At 39.5% G+C, this 22,984-nt stretch overlaps 1 protein-coding gene across 1 annotated transcript in view; it reads left to right on the top strand.

The window, feature by feature from the left end:
* Nucleotides 1–22,984, top strand: part of RBKS (ribokinase) — a 67,234-nt gene that overhangs the window by 34,872 nt on the left and 9,378 nt on the right. Inside the window, exons 6-7 of the mRNA XM_084514840.1 lie at nt 2,960–3,051; nt 12,744–12,932. Of these exons, the coding sequence (XP_084370966.1) occupies nt 2,960–3,051; nt 12,744–12,932 (281 nt within the window). The remainder of the gene's footprint in view (nt 1–2,959; nt 3,052–12,743; nt 12,933–22,984) is intronic.

Here is a 22,984-nt window from a genome sequence, read left to right as displayed (position 1 = left end):
CATCCTCTTACTGTGGCACTGATTATTATTAAAGATCTTGTGACAGTCTCGAGGGGAAGAAAAGCAAAGAAGGAAGAAAGGGTTGTGAATTATATTAAGTGGGTATAAACTGTAGTGGAAATCTGACTGGAAAATTCTTTTTTTTTAAAAAAGGGCTGCATGCTGTGAAGCTGTGGTTGCTTCCAAGAGGAGGGACATTTCATAGATGGGCAAAATGTTACTGTATATTGAAGTCTGTAAAGCAGTTTTCAGTTTCTGTAAAGCCAGACTCTAGAAAAGACGTCTAATAACTCCAGCCTGTTAATATTGAAGGGAAAAATGGAAATGTATCATAACCAGGGCTGGAAGCAGCCTCAGCTAGTAAGGCTGCATGTCACTTGCAAGTAAAGGATCTATTTTTCATGTGCTTCAACTTTTTAATGTTGGGTTGCAGTTTTTCATACCAGCTGTTTTTCTGTGGTTAAATTATTTGTAAAATTTCTGCCAAAGCATAGTGGTTGCAGAAACCAGGCCATGGAAAAATGCCTCCCACTCTACACACTTTTAAAATGTGTATACTGGCTACTTTGAAACTTGCTTGAGACTTGATACCAAGGGAGATTTCTTTTAAAGATAAGCCTCCACAACAGTATGGAAGTCTGCCTGGGTCATGTGCTACCTGGGTTATCTGCTACTTTTCACATAACAAAGATTTGAGAAAATATTTAGAGCTTCCCAGCTAGCTTCCCCTGAGAGTCTGTCCACACAGGGAGTTGCCCACTTGGATAGCATGACTTTCAGTGTAGTTCCTGACTTTGGTTTCAAGCAGCTGACTTCTTTTATACTCGTACAGATTGCTTGTAGGCCAAGGACATGCAGAGCAGAAGCTTGCTTGGTTTGAATGCAGAAGAGACAAAGCTGGGCTGGAATGGTGTGGAGGAAGAGTAAATTTCAGACAAGGGAAGCACAAGAGGAATTTGCTTGATGTTTTGGGATGGCAGGGGAAGAAACAAGAGAAACTGAAAGGGGAACCACAGAGGATCAATGAATAGGATTCACTGAATAGAGATAGGAATATGGAGATAGAGGTAGGGAGACTAGCACTGCAGGTACTGGAAGTGGGGAAAAAGAAGGCATGTGAGAGTAAAGACATGTGATGAAGATGGAGTGAAAAAGGTTACTTATTGCATATTATTATTATTGCATAGTGCTTATGCAAGGGTACATAAAGAATGGAAAGTAGGTGAGGAGAATGGATCCTGGCAAATGACAAAAAGGAAATTGGGTAGAAAATAATTTGGTGTTCCTAAGTGGGACCAAGCAGATTACCCTGTTCACAAGCCCTACTCTTCTTCACAGACTGAAGGACAATCTTGGGGTTCCTCCATCTCCCTCCTGCTCAGCAGATATTAAATACGGGAGTGAAATAATAGCAACGTATTTCACCCTGTTCATGATGAGTCTGCATTACTTAAAGCCCAAGCTGGAGCATTGCCAGTGCTGTTCATGACCCACGTATATGTCAGTATGATGCCAGAGAACTGATTTTGTTTTTCAGCATGTGCTGGTTCTTTCGTTTGTTTGTTTACCCAGGAAAGTATACCTTAAATATTTATGTTCCAAAAAAAAAACAACAAACTTTATTAGGGTTGCAATTCAGAAAATAGGAAATGCAAGAGTTAAGGTTGCCTGTGAAACCTTAATGTGTCTCCTTTCTGCATATGTATTATGTTGCAGTCTTTAATTATGTGATCACATGCTGTTTTTCAGTGGTATGTGGTCATATAATTAAAGAGTTTATTATAATACATACCGTATTGTAATAATATAAGGGAGCCAAATTAAGATTTTACTGGAAATCCTAATTCTGGCATTTTCTGACTTCTGAATAAATGCCTTTGTTGCTTTAATAAGACTCTTTTTAACAAGACAGGTAGAGAGGCATGATAAAGTTCTAAACTTCTCTAAACTTCTTGGTACAGAGGTGTCAGAAGCCTCTGAACATCTTTCTCTTTAGGGAGTTAAGTGGGATTGGGAAGTGTTCAGGGTGTCTGAAACTATAACTACTACTTGGTGCTATAACTTAAGTTCTAAAGAGGCATTTAGGACTGAAAATTTAGGAATCCAAATTGGAAGATTTGATCACTTACTATAAAGGAGTATTTCTAAAGTAAGAGAGTATGCATTATATGAAAACGATGGTCTTGTGGTTAAGACACAGAAATATTAATCATACAATTGGCAAAATGAGAAACCAAATCTGCAGACTTCCTGTGTGAACAGTGAGTAAGTCACTTATACTCTGTCCTCATGACAAACCTTTCCTCCTGTTGCACAGGGCCTTAGGCTACAGTTTCAAGTTAGTTAACTAACTTATTCTACTACGTCTTAAGTTAAGGTTTAGCTCTGCCAGGTAACATTAAAAATATACAGCACCGTGTCTACACTGGAGTTTTACAGTGTGGCAGTTTGAACAAGTTAGGTAACACGTTAAAAAGCATGTTTAAATCCTTGTCTGGACATGTCCTTCATTACTCTATACCCCTGTTTCTTCATGTACAGAATGCAGATAACAACACAGAAAAAGTTCTAGAAATAAATCCATTCCTGTAATACTTATTAAAATCTTGCAAGAAGTATCATTAGTTAAACAAATTGTATATACTTAAGATTTTTTTCCTTGGTATTTTTTTAATTAATAATGTCTTGCTTATTTTTCCTGTTATTCTTCTGTCATGTTCACATCGTGTCAGGTGATTGCACATTAATTAGATAGGAATTTTAATATAATAAACAAAACGTTTAGCAGTCTATAAAGGGAAGACAGAAAATGAGAGACATTTGTGCTTAATCCTAAACTCTGGGGGCTGCGAATGCAATCTTGGAAGATACTAGCCACATTGATGTTTCAGGTGATGGCCAATGAATCTAAAATACTAGAAATTTAGACCTTTTTTTTTTCTTTTTTTTTTTTTTTCAGTAAAGACTTTATTTAATCCAGCTCCAGCCCTTGCTGACCTAGATCCACAATTCTATACTCATTCTGATGTCTTCTGCTGCAATGAAACTGAGGTAATGATGATATGTTGCACTAAAGAAGGAGTTTTAAGCAGTAAAATTTCAGAGGGATTCTGTTCTCAGAAATGTGGCATAGGGAGCAGAAAAACTAAGCCGTGCTCCTCTCCCATAGACCTTTCGGAGGTGACAAGTTTAATCCCTGACATAGCGAGCAAAGAGGAGTATTCCTTTAGATTGCACTCAAAATTAAATTAATCATTTCCAGCGGGAAAGTTGTATCTGGCCTTCCTTACAAGTAGATGAGTAAAACAAACCCATAAAAGGACACTTCTAAAACGCTAGGACTGAGTGGTAAATATTAAAATAGATCCTTGTCCTTGTTCTGCGGTCCCTTGATATGATTAGCAGGAACGCGCTAGCCACAGTGTTCTGACAGTTTGAAACTCGCTTGCCAGGAGGTGATGCACGCATGCTGCACTTGATGGTAAATAGCAGCTTCGTATGCCTCTTTCTGTCAGATCTGTTTGCAGAGAATCTGTTTCTCTGGCCCTTCAACTGAATGTTTTCTCTTCTCTTTTTTCCCTCCTTTCCCTCTCTTCTCTAATTCAAGTGTGTTATTTCTCCCAAAGCAAATTATTTTTGTCACAAGAGACAAATTAAGCTCTGCTCATAAGGCCTTCGTTTGAATTTCCTATTTATTAGCATTATGCATGCTGTGTTCCTTCCTCTCACTCTCTCTTTATATAAACAGGAATGTGTGAGAAGCAACACAGTAGATAGAAGCCATGCCCTGATCATATTTCAAGTTATCTCCAGCAAACATTTCTGCAATGAGCATGATACCTGTGGGTGAGGAGGAGGGTACAGAGCTAAGAGAAAAGTGTGGCCCTGTTTTCTCTGTTGTTTTTTTTTTCTGTTTTTTTGTTTGGTTGGTTGGTTGGTTTTTTGTCTGATGACAATGTCTGTCAAGGCTCAGTTACCCTCTTTTGAAGTTTCCATTAGAACTCATTTCAAACTATATCAGAAGTCCTCAGTTCATGAGTCATGTAGCATTTAAGCGCTTAAGTAACCCAAATTGACATCTGATTTTTATTCTGGAACAGTTCAGTACGTGTCTCCAATTTCTCATACCCCAGAGTGTTCAGGAATTAGCAGAATAGCTGTTTTCCTACAAGGTGGGAGATGCTGTGGTCTCAGGTCTCTGGAAGGCAAAGTTTCCAGTATAACTGGCAGCAATAGCAGTTGTGGCTTAGACGCGAACAGCCATCGGAATTCAATTATATGTGATGGTGAGAATGATAAGGCAAAGTATTTATTCTTTTTCAGGACACCCATATGGTGTTTTCTTCAAGCTTTCAGAAAACACTTATGCCTGGACTATGCCCCTGCATTGGCTAAATGGTGCTATGGCACACATGTGGGGCTGAGAACACCCATACTCTCCCACCGATTTAGTAAATGTCATTCGTTGTTTGCTTTTTTCATAATGTCACTAGTTACTTTACTTTTTTTTTTTTTTTTCCCTGAGAAAACTTACCCCCATATGTTAGAAACAAAACTTTGTTTTTCATTACTCGTCTATTCCTGACTTTTCTCTCATTGCTCTTTGCAACACACATGTTAAAGTTTTCCCTTTGTTATTGCTAGAGGACAGTCTTGAAAGAGACATTCTTTGAGAAGTTTAGCTTGCTGGAGCCAGTGTGTATTATTACCACCACATGGAGAAAAGAAAATTACTTCTATTTGGAGAACAAGAAATACAGGTGTATAATTATAATAGATCCCTGCTCGCTCATCCACCTTTGTACCCACCTGCAGAGTTGGGGGTACAGTTTGCATTCTTTTCTGCTATTTTCTTTTAAAAAGTAATTACCATTTGCAGATGTCTGGGATCACTTTGTGCACAGGCAGGTACAGAAATACGCTCTCTACTGTTGAGGAGGTTTATCTCTTCTGAATTTATGGAAATGGTACACCTATGAAAATTCTTGCCAACCATATCACAGGAGCGCAGACCGGCTGTGGGACTTCTACAACATATTCTGAGAACACAGAATTGCACATAATTGCACATTTACCTTTGCTTTTAACAGTAACCTTTTCAGATTTTACAATGAAATCAATTACATTACCATGACTTTTAATAATCAATTATGTTTGACTTCATCCTCTCCATGTCTGATTTATTATTGAATTGATGTTCAGGGATGAACTATTGCCATTTTTCCTTTCTTTTTTGCTGAGAAAAGAGGAAAAATGAAGCATTTGTTTTTCTTATGTCACAAGATTGATTTTTTTTTCTTTTAGTAATTGTTATATATTCATGTGCCATCTGTTTTCTGTTTTCTTTCATGACTTTCTTTAATTTCAAATCACTGTAATGTATGCACTTGAGAAGTTTTATATAGAGATAAATGTTTACATACCCAAATAAAGGTTACTAGTCACATCTCTACATGGCATTTAAAAGCAATAAGTTAATCCCACAAATCTTAAAAAAATGTTGATTTTTCTTTCAAAATACATTAATTTTATCCATTCAGCCAATTACATCTGCATTTCCTTCGTCTTCTTAAATCAAGAAGTAACTAATAGTTACTTCTTGGTCCAGAACATGTACTGGGAAAAGATCGTTATACCTTTCTTTTCTTTCCTTCAGTATCTGCTAGCAGTCACAGTCAGAAAAGAGGAATTGGATAAGATAGACCTTTGCTCTGACCTACTGTGGCCCTTCTTATTTTGTAGATTTGGCATTTGTTTTTGGTTTGGTTTGGTTTCAATTCTCTGTGGCCAAATTTATCAAATATACTGCTTACAGCTGCTCTCCTGCAATCATTGGTTCCAGCTCCATTTTCCATCTCAAAGTCTCAAGTAACTTCCTTCTAGCCAAAGCCCTAGTTATGTTTGAGCCTTACCCCTTTTGGATGCCCTTTTTTTATTTGGTATTTTTAGGTACTATCAGAAAACAAATAGCTTATTTCTACTTCATCTTTAATAAGCCCTATAAATAGCTCTTAATTTTCTCAGGTTTAAAGATGAATTCTTTAGAGCTATTCCGGTCAGCTGTTTTTAAAACATTACTTTATAACACAGACATACGTGCTAAGACAAGATTAAATTTACACTGATTCTTATTGTTGCTTGGTATGGCTTTCTTATGCACTTAAATTTACAGGTATTTATCACATATTTTTATCTAAATGCCCCTATCTTTCATGTTCATCAAGAAATACCTTTAAATGATTAAGCCCTGTACTTTGTGGATATCATGTGAATGATATGTTTGTAACAGAAGATTATGTTAGCTGCAGAACAGAAAGCTAGCCATTCAGCTTCAGACATTTCATAGACTGTGTGGAGTGTTTGTGTTGCTGAAGATGAGTAAAAGGGGATAGTCCTTGTGATTAGCTGAATTATTACTGAGTCAGAAATTTCTGTTGTCTACTTCCACATAGGTCAGCAGCTTTAATTTGCGATTCTTTTGTCACAGAATAAAAGTTTAAAAATGCCAGCTATACTTTCAGGCAATCATGGGATTTCAGGTCCTAAACATGTAAGTATCAAATGCATCACACTTTGTTCTTCATTAAATGCTTTAGGATTTAATGAAATCCCATGCAGTATCTGGTATAACAGCACAGCTTGTTCTTATGGATTTATGTGCTAGAGAGAAGCAAACAAAATTATACTATCAGTGAATTATCTACCATTAGTTTGTCTAGGAGGCTCTTCACAAGCTGTTCTTTTCACTCTTGCTTGTTGCAATAATATTTTTTTTTTTTATGTCTGACACTGCTTTCTTTTTATGTGGTTCATGAACACAAAAACTCAGAACAAATCTTGCAAGGTTATCAGTTCTTTCTTTGCTTAGCCTGTAGTTCAGTTTTATCTTTTCCCAGAAAGATCAAGCTTGTTGAGACTAGTTTGTTAATTCCCAGATGCAGCACAGCCTAATCCCTGAGGTTTGTGCAGGAATGTGCTAGTTCTCCATTCCCTTAATTCTTCTAATGAAAAATAAATGTATCCAATATCATCTAAGTGAAAACCAATGGTTGTTCTTCTCAGTCATCTATAAATGTTGAAAAAGAGACAACCCTGCACAAGACGAGCTCTTCAGAGTACTTACCATTTTTTTTCCCATGTATTTGTGTGCTTCCTTGCTGTAGTATGGCTCTAGGCACAACCACAATGTCAATACAGTTCATGTGTTGTTTTTCTTTTTTAGTGTGTGCGTGCAATTACATAGCCCTGCAGGTTAGGAACCAAAATATATTGCATGTCAGCAATTTGAATTTGGTCCTAAATGTTTTGAAGAACAGCTGCTTCTCCGTTCAAAGAATACGAAAGAGCCCTTCAGGAGAAGGAAAACTCCTAAATGGTTGCAGCAAATGATTTAGTGTGCCGAGCTATTTTGAATGCAACACTGGGAACTGTTTTCTTCCTAATGTAAAATGGGTATCTGACTTCTGATCTAAATAAGAAAGCCCTAGCAAAGATTTAATTAAATGCTAACAGAATACTTTGGTGTTTTGATGGTAGAAAGTACATCTAAATATAAATTCATTGCAAATTTTGTTAAATGAAGCTGCAAGATACGTAAAAATAATACAAAAGAATAATAGGGTCCTATTGTTTCTTTTTAAGTGCTATTGTCTATTAGTTGAGGTTAAATAATTTCTGGAAGAAATACTAATAATGGGAATTCTTGTTAATATATCCAAAATCAGTAGGCAGCACTGACTTCTACAAGGGCCAGAGAATATCAAGCTTATAAAAATGTATCAGTTTAGGACATTTAAAATACTACTTATTAATATAGAGAGGTTAATAATAGGGATAGTATTTATTAAGAAAATAATCATTGATATCTCTACTAGTCAAAACAAAAATAGGTCCTTTAAAATTAAACTATTCCAGAACATTTCATGTGTTTGCCTTTTGTGTTTTAAGTAAAGGAAAGCTATTATTTCTTCATTACACAGAAGTTGCTAGTAATTCACAGTATATTTTAATTTGAATTCCAACTTTGTTCTAAACCCTATTTTATCAGTTTCTGGAAACTATGAAATCTCCCATATTTAGTGTAAAATGAAAGATGTTACTTTTGGGAGGGGAGGGAATAGCTTCAAGCCAATTCATTTCAATCAGTTTTTAATTATTCTAGCATAAGTTTTTTGGCATGTATGTATGTAAAAAAATTATAATTTGAAACAACTGGAATTAGCTTGGCTTGTGGCCTGATCTTGCTTACACACCAAATCTGTCTCACTACTTCGTTGGGACTCTTCATGTGTTAGAATAAATGAGATCAAGTTCTTGTTCTGGCATTTTCAAAGAAATCTCTTAAGGTACAAGCCAAGCTTGAAACCAACTGGCTTACTGTGTTTAAATACTAAAAATTAAAAATATTTTAAATTGTTGTATGTAGTTTTAGACGAGTGAGCTTTAAAAAGTGGCGGTTTCCCTATTCTTATTTATTGTTTCTGTTCCAGTAGTACCTGGCAATGTTTGCAAAGTTGTATCGTGCTAGGTGCCATGTGGACACTAAAGAAAAAGATGGATTGCTCCCCAGAGAATTAACATTTCTTGCCATCTCAACGGTTTATATGTGTTGAGGATCACAGGAGGTCAGAACAGACATCTGGAGATCTCTAGTCCAGCACGCTGGTGAAGCAGGGCTTTGTCCAGTCAAGTTTTGAATCACCAAGGATGGGGAACCTATGACCCATTCTGGGCACCTGCTCTAGTACTGCATCACCCTGGTGGTGAGGAAGTTTTTCCTAATATTGGAATTTCCCACTTGTGCCACTTGCGTGTAGTCTTATCCCTTTGCAGCTTCAGGAAGGGTGGCTTCCTCTTCTCTCCATCCACCCATTAAGTAGTTGTAGCCAGCAATTAGCCCTCCCCTTCGCTGGAGGTTCTTGAGGCTGAACAGACCCATGTCTCCCGGGCTCTTCTCATATGTCCTGTGTGCTGGCCCCCAACTGTCTTGCTGGCCTCCCACTGGATTTGCTGTAGTATGTCAGTGTCTTACTTCTGCCAGGGATCCTAAAACTAGGCTGTGCTAAAGATTTGGTCTCACGAATGCCAAGTGGAAGATCCAGCACTTCTCCCTGAAAGCGGCTGCGTAAGCCACAGGTGGCCCCCAATGCACCACTGTTAGGAACGCTTGGCAGAGGTTCATATCATAGTTTCATTATCACTTTTAACCAGTGTAAACTAGTGCTGCCGTTGAAAGGAGTCAATTGTTTTATTTTATCTTATTTTACTTTGGGGTTAATTTTAACACAGTCCTGCCTTGCAATCCACTTTATTTCCTGGCCACACAAATAGCTGTGCTGGCAGAAGAGAATGAGCCATGTGGACAGGAGTGGAAAGGAAAGCAGCACCATTTTTTTCTGTAGCAGGGCTGGTTTGTGTCAGCTTACTGTGACTAGACTCCACAGCCCGAAGAGACAAGGAGAGTTAACGAAGAATAATGAGGAGCATGGCCAAGAACCTTTGTAACAGTTAAATGTAAAGGCTTCGGTTAAATTTTTCTTCTACTTGTGTAAACGAAATTAAGAAAACTCTCTGTAGATTAACTATGTAATAACTGTCAAAGTTTTTTTTTTCTGACAGCAGGTTTGTGGAATGTCCTCTTGCTTTTAGGGCCATTTAACTGAGGAGTTTTGTGAGACTAGCTACAGAAAAAATAAATTTCTTAATTTGCTGTTCTTTTGTACAGTACTATGGCAAATGTCCACACTGAGCTTTTAGTATTGTTATTTAATTTTTTCTTTACATAACTATTAGTTATTTCCTTCAATTGTACCACAGTTTGTTTGTTTTTTAAATAAGATTCTACTGAAGGGAGGAACTTAAAAGCTCACCACAGTATTTAACATCAGTTGACATTTACCGCAATCTCTAATTATTGGCACAGAATCTGTCTGGCTTCTGCTGCTTTTATGGTTCTTCCAGCTTGTTCCAGTGTTTTTGAGTTTTACCATCCTGCCGTAGATGACTTAGATGATAATGGTTTCAAGCAGCTGACGATCTACTTTTATACAGACTCTGTCTGGTTCAAAATAAATTTGTTTATTGGTATAAACAGGATAAAGACAGAAAGATTTCTGCAAAACCTTTCACGTGTCAGCCCCAAAACAACCCTTTCACTACACAGCCAAAAAATCCTGTTGGCTTGGGATACCGCTGTCACAAAGAGGGTACAACATTGCTACTAAGCAGACAGAATGTGTGTTTCATTAGGGAGAATATTATATTCAAGTACTTCATTTATCTTGCTCACGAGCGTAGAGAAGTGTAAATACCAGCTAAGTAAACCCAAATGAGATTGACTATTTCTTTTCCATGACCAAATTCACTTTTTTTTTTTTTTTTCCTGAAGACTTTGCACCCTGTGTAGAAAGTTTGGAACTACTGCCCATTGTGAAGTACATTAGAAATTCATTTGGCCAGTTTCATTCAAGGATTTGTGTGTGCACTTTGTTAATGCCTTTTTATTCTTGTGCTAGGTGTTGTGAATACAGGAACACACAGTTCTTGCTCCAGAGATCTTAACATTCAAAAAAAGACACAGATGTTTTAGACACTTAGGTATTAGAGTATACGTATATTAATACTATTTATTATCTAGTCCTTCCAAAGCCACTATTAGTGTACTGTTTCCTTGCAAACCTTGCAGGAAGATTTATTTAAAAAATTGTGTGAGATGTTTTTGGAAACAAATTCTCTTATGTGAAAATACTTTTATACCCTTTTAAAAACTGAAATAGATTTAATTTGCCAAAACAGTTCCTACTGCAAGAGAATTTGAGCAGTGTGGTGACATGCCAAGAAGAAAATGGGGTACGTTTAGTTCCCTACTCATAATCTAAAGCTTATTGTATTCTTGCCTGAGCTCAGTGTGGTTTAAAAGAAGTAGTTTTAGATTGTGCCTACGTGTTACCACACCTTGACCCTGCAGCATGAGTTTACCCACCAAGTCCCGCCACAGCGCGTTCTGCCTCAGAGCTATCAGACCGACAGCTCCCGAAAAGGCCTGTGTGCTTGTCTCAGTAGGGACTGCGGGCCTCGATCCTCTAGGTTTGAAAATTAAAACCAGTAAGCACTCTGTTCATGATAATATAAAGCCTAAGCCGCGTACTGGCATACGCTGGCCCTTCAGAGCCTAAGGGTGGCTTCTCTGTTCTGGGTCAGGCTGAAACACAGGAAATGACAGTGGCAAGCTGTGAGGCCTCTGACTCACAACTGGGGGCGGCTTGCTTGGGATGGCTGTAGTAGTTCCTGTCCCCAGCTGTCTGCCCGGCCTCTCCTTACATGACAGGCATGGCCCCGTACATCAGGGGGCAGTTGTTCAACCTCCACGGTTTCTAGTCCATTTGGGCAAGAAATATGTGCACCGATTTCAAGCTTCTGCAACGCAGAGCAAGGTGGTTTAAAATATGCCAGCAGCTGCTTCCCGGGAAGCTGAGCTGTCCACGCAGCAAGGTCAGGACACGGAGCTGGTGAAAAGTTTCCAAAGTTGTTCACTGAAAATAAAGCCCAAGACTGGGGAAGTTTTGCCCAGTTAATAGGCGATTATCTGAAAACACTTCAGACTCCATTTCTCAGGAACCAGCAGCATTGTAGTGCAAGATAAAGTAGGACTTCCCTCTTCTCAAGCAAGCAGGATAAGATTTAGGAAAGACAGCAATATATAATGTGCCAGTTTACTTAAAATTGAAGGCACACTCTAGTAGGCAGGAGGAGTACTGCCTGCTAGGCTGTTTCAGATAAAACTCACTGTATTTTTTCTTCCTTTCTTCCTGTTCCTCCTCCCTTCACCCTCTGCCAAAAGAAGTAGTGCATGACATTGGAAAATGGGATGCCATCGAGAAAATGTACGAGGTGAAGAAAAGGATGTTTTATTCTGGAGCCTTCACTGCAGATTTTTGGGAAATTTTGCTCTTAGTTGGGTGGAACTAGAAGAGATTGATTTTAAGAGCCAACTGGGAGAAGTTGACTTAAGGTCACCATCTGTTAGACAAAGAGTTTATCTGTGTTTGTACAGAGCCAACACAAAAGAGTCTCAGCCCTGACAGAGGCCTATGGACATGTCCATAACACAAATATATAATAATCTTGGAATGGGCCTTTGCCTAAAGAGAATTTCAGATAACTTTTAGGTATTCTTATCTAAAAATACATATTAAAGTAAATACAGTGGTCAAAGTTGAGCAATTTTGTTGGTTTTTTTTTTTTTTTTCCTTAAAGAGACTTTCCCTAGTGATTTCTCACTAGCTGAGCCCTGAGAATTTAAAAAAAAGATTTCTTATTTAGTGACAAATATCCCCCAAGAATGGTGACTGAGTTGCCATGTAGCATTTTTCACATTAGACAGCAAAATGCTTTTGCTAAGGCTATGTCATGGTGTCCATTTCACAGATGAAGAAACTGAGGCATGCGGGAGAAACGTGATTTATTCAAGGTAGCATGCCAAGCAAGTTGTAGAAGCTGGAACAGAACCCGTGCCTCCTGTGTCTCTGCCTAGGCTGCTCTCTGTTATTCTGCTGTGCCTGAAGTACACGCTGATTTCAAACCAGGAGCATGACATAGCTGAATATCAGCATAGGAAGTAGTTTCATGATCATCCCATAATACACATTTTTTAAATGATATTAAATGCTTTTTTCAGATGCAACTGTTGTCCAAAAATGAATGCTGTCACATTATGATTTTCATTTGCGTGGGTTATTTTCCAGGCAGAAATTTTAACGGGCATCCCAGTTGGCAACCTTGAAGATGCTGGAAAGGTGGGACGCATGCTGTTAGAAAGAGGGTGTAAGCTTGTAGTTGTTACTCTTGGAGCAGAAGGCTGCGTGATGATATCAGTAGAAGAACCCATTCCAAAGCACGTTCCTGCTGGGAAGGTCAGAGCTGTGGACACTACGGTACGTTTTTGTGGTTTAACTGTCTTGCTTTGGAAAAGACTGCTTAAGCACTAAGGGAAAGCAATGAGTAATCAGCCAAATCTTTGGGCACTAGTACAAAGGCTAATTTATGATGTGAAATTGATATCTTGCTTCCAGCCTCTCATATATTAAATGTCAGTTCACTTGAATTTTATAGTCTGTATTGTAGATGTGCTAGAATTATTATACATACTGATAGTATCTCCATGATCCTCTTTACTGAAGTCAGTACCTGTCTCTGACTGTAATGTGTGATGCCAGTGGCTTGAACTGCAGTCCTGTTTTTTCACCTTTGCCCAGTCATATAATTCATGATGTCCAGAACTCCAGTGCTGTGGGAGAAAGGAGATATTCCTTCCCTCGCAGCCTGAAACCGAATGCTTGGCTCTTCTGATACAAGTATGAATTACTTACCAATCTAGCATAAGGTGCTTCAAAGACATGATTTTTACAGAATATAGTATAAAACCAAACAGTTCTTGCTGCTTCATGACTTAACTGTTTTATGGTGGTAGGTGAGGAATACTTGCTCAGAGACATTTTATTATTTGCCATTAGGGTATCCCCAGCAAAAAGGAAGAACAGGACAGGCAATAGTTAAGATTGTATTGCTATGAAAACCTTACCACATTGCACATATGGGGCTATTTTGTGTTCCTAGTATTATCTGACATAAATCCAAAATAATTCCAGTGGAGTTACTGAGAGCAGAGCAGGTCACGTTGTATGTACTAACTATACATTTAAATGCCTGTTACAATAACGTCATATTACATATGTTCTGTTACAATAGTTCATTAAAATCCTGGAGATTTTACCATCTGGTGCATTCCATATCTGAATTGCATTAATAATAACTAGTTCTTGTAGCATGTTTTTTTATCCATGGACCTCATACTGCTTTGCAAAGGAGGAAAGCAACAGCTTAAAAGATGAGGAAACAGAGGCAAGAGGTACAGGGGACTGAAATCACCTATCTTGGTAGCGCAGTGGCAGAGCTAGGAGTAAAGTCTCTTCTCAAACAGGAAGTCACTGATAGATCTGGACTGTGATGTGTTGATACTGTGGAAGGCTTTGTTTCACTGTTAAATTTATTTAATCCTTTTCAGTTTAACCCTGAAACAGGCATACTGTGGCTTTACTCTTCTCCTTTGCCCCTTTCGTCTTTTAGAAGTTAGTGCTGATTTTGGAATGTACTAAAGCTCTGGTTAAGGGAGGCATCACCGTACTGTACTGCGCATAAGGCACTTACTTTGTAGGGGACTACAAACACCTACCCGCCTCTGGCTGCTTTTGGCCCAGAAATAGACGTGCCAAGAGAGTGAAAGGCTTTAGGATTTATTGGCTTGGGAGCAACACCTTGCAAACTTGGCCGTATGGCTTCTTGCTCAGAGTTGGTAAATCCACCCTGTCAGAGCTCAGTGTATGAGTCTTTCTTTTTAGTGTACATCACACAGAAGTGATGAAGAAAAAGCATGTGTGATCTGCTTCTTCAAAAGAAGCAGAAAATTACTGCCAGATCAACTATTGTTTGATATCTTAAGATATTTGCTGCTGTTGGATTAAAACAGCAATACTGAAACCACACACTGTGGCTGAAAAGTGCTTTTTATCTTGCCTAGCAGTTCAGAGTTTCATGACTGAACTAATTTAATGCTCCTCTTTTTTTTTTTTTTTCCTCTCTCTCTCTCTCTTTTTTTTTTTTTTTAAGTAAAAGCAATTTCTTTGAGTTTACTGAATCCTTGCCCTGCCTCCTTGTGGCCAACAGGTTATTGGCTTTCATATAGCAGAAGATTTTCACAGTTAATTTTGTTAATCTACTTAAATACCAGTGGGTTGTTTTCAGTAAAACAGCTGTGCTCAGTTTACTCTTGCAGACTGAATGAAAAAAGATGTGTTGGCCTTCCATTATAAAAGTCTTACACTGCTTAGACTGATTATCACTTCGCCTGAAAGCAAGTGCTTTTAAAGCAGCCCTTCTGAATACCAAACAAAATAATGTCATCCTCAGCTAACCTGGATAGCTCTATAACTGAAATAAATACTAAACGTTTGAGTAGGACACATTGCTCTTCTCATATGCATGTCTGCAGTGGATCCTTTCCCAGGGGAATAAGCTCGAGCCGTAAGGTAGCAAATAAATACCCATCTAAAGAGTAGTCAGCTGGTCATGCACATGCTCTTAGCCTACCATTTAGCCCAAAACAAAAAGTGCTACCTTAAACAGCCCTGCCTTCAGCATCTTGAGGGATCAGGCAGTAATTTTTTAAGCAGCCATAATCGGATCACATCTGATTATATGTCTGTATCCATATTGTCATTGCTTGGATTTGCAGAAGGTAAAGTTACTGTCAGACGAGGAGTTAAATGATGTACAAAACCCATCATAGGATTTGCAAAAGGTTACGGAGCCCTTATGAAAACAGTATGCATTAAAGTGGAGTTTGCAATTTAGAGGATATATATATATATAAGATACAGAATGAACCACAAAGGCCTATTCTACCATAGAAAGTTTCCCATAGATACTGCCACTGGTAGAGTCATCTTTGCAGCTTATTTTCAGTCCTGATCATTTTGTCAATAGAAATTTTGAATTTTTTTCTTTTGTGAGAAAATATTTAGGTAGGTACAGCCCCAAAGATAAAGAATTTGGATTTCTTGTTGCAGGTAGTGTGCCTCCTATTTCTATGTTCATAGGTTTGTCAAAGAGACTAAGCATCAATAGACCATAGAGCTCGAATATTTCTTCTAGCCTGTGAGATGGTTAATCCAAGAGTTTATTGGCAGAACACTGGGAAAAGCTGGCTCCATCTCCCGCTCTGTGGTGGAACATGAATCTTCGAGATCGAAAATCTGGCATTTCTCACCCACACTAAATCAATACTATAAAGGAAAAAAAAAAAAAAAAAAAAAAAAAAGGGGGCTTGTTGATTTTTTTTAGCACTAATTATCTTAATGTGGGCTTTACTAATGTATGCAATGCTTCCCAGGACTGTTAGCAGAGCTCTCCATGCACAGTCCAAAACATGTAGAGCACGAATAGTCGTTTAGAAGGAAGTTTTGCAAGACATGGTATTGTAAAGCTGAAACATCTGTTTCTCCTGTTATAGCTCAATAGTGCAACAAGCTTTTGTTAGGAAAATAAACTTTCCCTTCATTTTACTGGCTTCTGCTAGCTATTTATATTTGCAAATTTTGAAGAAAAATAAAAATAAGTGAATTATTGAAAAATGATCCTCAAATTTTCTGTATGAAAGAAATACTTGATTAAGCCCATTAGCAATATCAATTTGTATTTGAAACAGATTAAATACGTAAGAGACTTGACACATAACATGTAATAATATATAGATAATATAAGAAACCGAAAGCATACATTAGAATCTATTTTCATTACTTTATATAGTTGCTCTAAAATCTACTTGACTACATGAAGTTAAAAATACGCGTGTATTTTTGGTAGAAGCTATTTCTACTTTATGTGAAATTAGGTACATGAAGCTGCATTAAAATAGCCGTGAAAGAGAATTATGTAATTCCACTTATATGACGCTTCTTCTTCAGTCGGTAGCAGCAGGTTTTACAAACCATTCACAAATTTGATAAGCATTTCATGGAAATCAGTAACACCGGGCACCCAGCGGCTTGCTGCCAGAGCACGAGCACAGCTGAGGTGGAGCGTGGCAGCTGCGTGCAGGCACAGCTGTGGGACATGACCAAACACCGCTGGGGCGGAGCGGTACTTGAGGTGAAGCGGATGATCTGTGTGATGAAGCACACGATGAACCTGCATCGGGACATCTGCTGCTCCCGTAACCCTCAGCAGCGTGTCCCGGCAGTGCCCTGCTGGGGAGCGCTGCTCCGCTCCTCCTGCCCCTTTGCCCCTGCGAGCCTCCTCTGCTCCTGACAATCACGCAAAGTGTAATTTACAGCACTATTTACATCTATTTACATTTACTAATTATATTCCATTGAAACTGCCAAGAAAAATTTGTCAGAAGAATGTAATTACCCCAAGCTGGCATTCGGCCAGCACTGAGATTAGTTCCCTTCCATCTTAGCGAAACAGCACGATGGGATCTTGGCAAGCCCAGCTCTTCAGGTGGTGGCTGGGGACGGAGCTGAGCCCCCGAGGTGCTGCCAGGTTGCCACACTCCCTGGAGGAGCAGAGGCCCAGCTCGAGCCTGGCACATGCAGGTGGGACTGGGGAAGGCTATCGGGACATCTTGGAGCCCCGAGCACTCGGCTTGTGGGCTGCAGAGGGTCGGCCATGCCGGGCCTCCTCAGGAGGTAAGGCAGCCCGTGGCCGGGGGCTGCTCTCTCTGGGGCAGCACCCAGGGGCTCACGGCTTTGCTTTTCTCTCTGATTGCTCCCTGCAAGTGAAGGTGGGTCTTCCGTCTAGGATTCATGCTTCAATCCTCAGGGTTGGCACAGGATGGATGTCTCCTGTGCAAGGCATTAGTGGAAATGGGGTGTTCTTGGACTGCAGAGCTGCCCGCTGCCAGTCCGCATTTCCAGGTTGCAGCACTGAGGTCACTCTGAGGAGGAAAGCACTCCAGGGTTTCTTTTTGTAACCCTTGGCTTGCTCCAGATCCCAGTTTGGATCAAGAAGCTGAATAACATCCATACGTGCTTGTATCAGTTGGGGTGACTTCGTAATTTCCATCCCATCCTGTCTTTATAAACACAGTGCAGTTGCTCTCCTTAAGATCTCTTCATCGGCTTCTGCTCAGCCTCTAGGTCTGCACATGCAGGTGTGTGCACAAAAGTCCTGCATTTGCATGCTTACAATCCAAAGATAAGGAATCTGTGGATCTGGCTTCGGCACAGATGTATTCTCTGTACAGGCAGATGGAGACGCTTGTGCGCACAATATTTAGATGAAAATTTGGAATCACTTTTCACAGTGGTGCCCTGGCAATCACAGCAAGTCCATGCTGTCTCTTAAATCTTGTCAAGAACTTGGGATGTTTAACTTCTCAGTGTTTCTAAGCACAACCTTGAAATTTCTTGTACTACCAGCATCTTCCTTGTCTGGCCGTGCCTTTCAGGTACAGAGGGTGCACAACCTACTGCGAAAAGCTGAGGAGATCCAGGTTGAGGTGACATGCTTATAAACAGAGAGCACATTTATGAGACGTGATAAAATTCACAGTTTAATCTACTCAGTTGTGCCTGAAATTTGACACGGGTGTATAATTCATCCTGTACAGTCCTTCTCTGTACAGCATTCTCAGAGCTGGATGATACACGTTGTTTGTCATAATCGTAAATGCTACGATTATTTTTTCATGTCAGTGCTCCAAAAGGAGGACTCATTGCTACAACGTGAATTTGTCATCAGATGTTTTATGTTCAAATGCTATTAAGTTTCTGTCTGATTTCTTATTACAATGAATTAGATCTGGCTCTTTTATGATGCGAGAGGATTAAAAAGGCTGTCTTCGAGAAGCAGAGTGCTCACTGAGCAGCTTTATGTTGAACTCTGAAGATGTTATACAATCTTTATTTTAAAAGAGCCTCATATAAGCGTACAGCTATGTAATTTTAGATATGTCACAGTATTCGGGCCTGTGCAGTAATTGTGGTCTAAAGAAGGCAGTGTGGTTTAGTGATTTGAACAAAGGACTGAGTAAGAGTTGCAGGGCTCTGCCAAAGACTTGCTGTAAATCCTTGGAAGAGTTACTTGTCTTCTTTGTATCCCAATTTATCTATCCATAAATTGGAGCTGCTATTAATGCATTGCATGTAAACCATGAGGAGTCTGTTAGAGATCAGGACAGAACCTAGGAGGCCTTTTTCCCAGCCTTGTCATTTAACCTCAGGCCACTTGTGCTTCTTTGGGGGCTTTGCAAGCTCATTGAAGTTCTTTTGCTTGAAGTTGCGAGGTCTTGTCTGTAAAAATATGGTTTACACTAAAATTCTCTGACTTAGCTGTATCTTCTGGTTTGGAGGAAGCCTGAGCCAGAGGAGTGAAGTGGACACTGAAATAAAGCCTTAGAATATAAATAAATCCAAAACAGTCCTCCCAATAACAGCAATTCTTTGTCTCCTGACTTTGTGGCCTAACGTCTGAGGCTCAAGGGGATATAAATACAACACTCCGTGCAATGACTAATTACTCAAAATTCTGTGCATCAGCAGAAGTGGGACTTGTGGTTGACTCTAATATTATCAAATGCCTTTGCTATTTAATAATCTTGTAGCCATACATTATTTAGCATGCCGTTTGCACAAAGAACAGTGATTTTATTTCAGCTATCTCTCAACAAAGTAAAAATGCAGCTGGTAGTAAATGAAGCATTTGGCAGACAATGTGTCTGATGTACAGTTCTGCAACTTGCTAAGAAGAGAAAAATGTTGTTGGGCGTTTAACCTCTTCCTACCCAAAGATGTGGTATGAAGGAGTAAAGTGACCATAAAGGGCAAGGTCTTTTTTTCTTTCTTCTTTTTTTTTCTCTTTTCTTTTTTTTTTCTTTTTCTCTTTCTTTTTCTTTTTCTCTTTCTTTTTCTTTTTCTCTTTCTTTTTTTTTTCTTTTTTTCTTTTTCTTTTTCTTTTTCTTTTTCTTTTTCTTTTTCTCTTTCTTTTTTTTTTCTTTTTTTCTTTTTCTTTTTCTTTTTCTTTTTCTTTTTCTTTTTCTTTTTCTTTTTCTTTTTCTTTTTCTTTCTCTTTCTCTTTCTCTTTCTCTTTCTCTTTCTCTTTCTCTTTCTTTTTCTTTTTCTTCTCATTCTTTTTTCTTTTTCATCTTTTCCCTCTTCATTTTCCCTTGTCTTTCTCTTTCTTTCTTTTTTCTTTATCTTCCCTTTTCAAGGAAAAAGTTACTTTCGGGTGAAAAACTTATCTATCAGTGGGGTTTATTCACGCACCAACACAGGGTAATTATGCCCAGAGTGCCCATTAGCATCCCACAAACCAACAGCATAATAGCTTCCTTTCTTTAACGTGCAACCAAAATAGGTTAATAAATAAGCCTGGTTCCAGTCATAGCCCACTTTCTGACTTAGTCTTCTGCATTCCCTCGTTTACAAATATGGAATCCATTGAATTTTGGAACAGAAAAACCATGAGGAATAAATTAATCTGCCAGACACTCAAATCAGCAATCTGCACTGTAAATCTATTTAAAGCTGCATCTATTATGTTCTGAAGTTCAGCTGAACTGTGAAAGGGCACATGACTGAAATCACTACATTTGAGTTGACTCACAGTTAAGTGTAGATGAGAGTTGCTTGGCTCATCACAATTTTCTGCTTCTGATTCAGGCCTTCTAAGCACACTTCAGCTTTTGAAGACTTGGTCGGTGGCCTAAGTGTGTATAGGTGTCCGGTGACAAGAGGAACTGCGTGTGTTGGGTCCATCGGCCTTGGCTGCCAAGTAGGAGGTGGAGAGCTATTCCTTTTGCAAGCTGGATGCTCTCTCTTTCCCAGTGAGAGAAGGCTTTCTTATCCCCATTTTACAGATGGGAAGGATGAGACTGGAAACATTAGCAATTAGGTGCTGTGGAGCACTGGCTAAAAATCGTTTTGCTTCAAGTTACGTAAGGAGTTGGGATGCCATAGCCAAAAATGAAGCACCAACATATATTGTCCCATGCTGCTCACTGAACATCTACACAGCATTGTCATGGGAGGAAACCCTGTTTATCTGCCTAGTAACTGTCTATTTTAATCTGTAAGTACAAACAATGTAAACAAAATGAGCAAACAGAAGCAGGCTTGTACCGAACAATTTGCAGCCTTGTTTTCCAGTGGAAGATTCCACAGACCACCCAGGCTTTGCTCTAGTCCTTTTCTCAACCACGGAGCATCTAATTAAATCCCTCTCCATTCCTGACTCTAAGTGGAGGAGCCTACAGTCCTGTATGGTTTTCCTTCCAGATGGAAATGCATAATTTAACAGAGATACAGCTGACAGGGAGAAGTGGGCCCAAAGCAGTATTAGCATTTGCCACAAATTGCTTTAAATTACAAGGGGATACTTAATGAAGATGTAGACTAGAAAAGAAGATTAAAACCAATATTTAGTTTTCTAAGATTGCAGGGTGCCAGGCAACAAAAACCCCATAGTAAAACTGAATTTCTGTCTCAGTTACTGTAGTGATACCAAAAATTACTTGGTTTTGCTGCCAAGGAACACACCATCAGTAGCAGGTCATCACATCTTGTCCCACTGGGTCCTACAGATGTGTTCAGTATGCATGTGCACATCTACATGAAGTTGCTAAGCACCTGACATTGTTTGCTACTTCTGTACTCGCAGCACAAGGTCTAGTACTATTCTTACCTCGGTTTTGTAGATGGGGAACAAAAGCACACAGGGACTGGCCGGGCCGTGGCATGCGACCCTGCTTCCCTTGATAAAACCGTAACTTCTTGTCTGTGCTTCTCTTCAAAGGAAATCAGCCCTGGAGAAAAAAATGTTGCCAGGATATCATCTGTCTCGTTGCTAGAACTGGATGTCATCATGGATGTGCACATAAATGAGAAAGTGCACACTAGCTGCTTTGCATCGGATGCTTCTTGAAGAGGCTGAAGGGGGTTGTGGCAAAATACTCTGGACAGGTGCTCTGGCTCCACTGCTGTCATATTGAGAAATACTCCAGTATGGAGGTTAACCCACTGGAGAGTCTGGAAAAGAAAAAGTAGGGATACTGGCAGCAGTTGTGCACCAACCCAAACATTTGTTGTGGGGGCCGGAAGGCAGGAAGCACACAGCATCAGAACTTTGGGCCCGAGATTACATTCTGGTGAGCGCTGAGGGAGCTGAATTCCAAAATGTCTTGAAGCTGTCTTTGTGCCATCTCACTTCTGGGCTGCTTTCATAAACGAAGCAGTGGTATAATTTGTACGGGTTGAGAACTGATTAGGAAATCTGCTGCTGCTTCTCTCGGGCTAGCTATGGCTTGTAAGACAAGTCAAAAACATCGCAGCAGAACGCGCCACATCTCTTTTCTTGATTTGCTCTCCTCTCCTTGTCTTCATGGTGAAGCCAAGACGGGGTCTCCACCGAAAGGATGTTCTCAGGAAAATTCAGTCCTGGCCACGCAGGTCACCTTGTGCTCAGCGCAGACACTGTGCCGTCAACACCAGCACACGAGACATTGTCCATTGTAATGGCACACACCGGGCTATCTGATCTGCACAAAGAATGGAGAGGAAGGAAGACCAACCGTGTGCAGCCATCCTTTCTAATTAAATTCCTGCAGTTAAAAATAGCTGCTGGAAGCTGGCACTTCTGGCACATCCAGAGCGTCACCTTCCCAAGTATCTTTTTCTGGCCTGTGCCGTAGGAAGTTGAAAATGTGAACCACTGTGTAATAGTGCAGCATATTCTTGGCATAACGACTCATCGGTTTTTACCTCTCGCATTTACGGTTAATCTACAAATGTCGCATTCCTCCTTGTCTTCTTTAGAGCTGCACAACCAGATATTATCCTGGTTGTAGGACATCAACTCCTCATCTTCGCAGTTTGTCCACGTTGGCTCTAACTGTCATGAGAGGGAAGACAAATCTGCCTCCAGAGCCCCCGGCCTACTTAGTTACCCAGGAGTGCCAATTGCAGCAATGTTCATACTGACCAAAGACCTGATTTCCCCCAACAGTTGTTTTTTTTTTTTCTCTTGAAAGTAATTTTGGTCACTCCATAAACCATAAAGGTTTGCGTTGGATTAGTGATATTGCATAATTAGGTTTTCAAAAGAACAAGAACAGAGAAATGAGAATAATGAGGAAATCGGGCTTCTTGCTTTTGCAAATTCTAACCACAGAAAATGCCGGGTTTGTTTCTTATCAAGGGTAAAGGAATCAATCCTTTGTACCCTGTCCTGGGGCCAGAATGCATGGTAGAGCTTCAGCTAGGCAAATGAAAGGAAGCTAAAAACATAAGTTTTGGTGACTGATGGCAGTAACCTATGGTAATGTGTTTAATGGACAGTTTTCAGTTGGCCATAATGATTTTGTCACTGCCCTCAGGGTTTTGTTTTGAGTTTTCTTGTGTGTAGATAGACATCTAGATACAAAATCAGC

This window comes from Aythya ferina (assembly GCF_964211825.1).
Source record: "Aythya ferina genome assembly, chromosome: 3".
In the NCBI taxonomy this organism is placed as follows: domain Eukaryota; kingdom Metazoa; phylum Chordata; class Aves; order Anseriformes; family Anatidae; genus Aythya; species Aythya ferina.
Note: the sequence above shows the minus strand (reverse complement) of the source record. Positions and strands in the feature narration are given on the sequence as shown.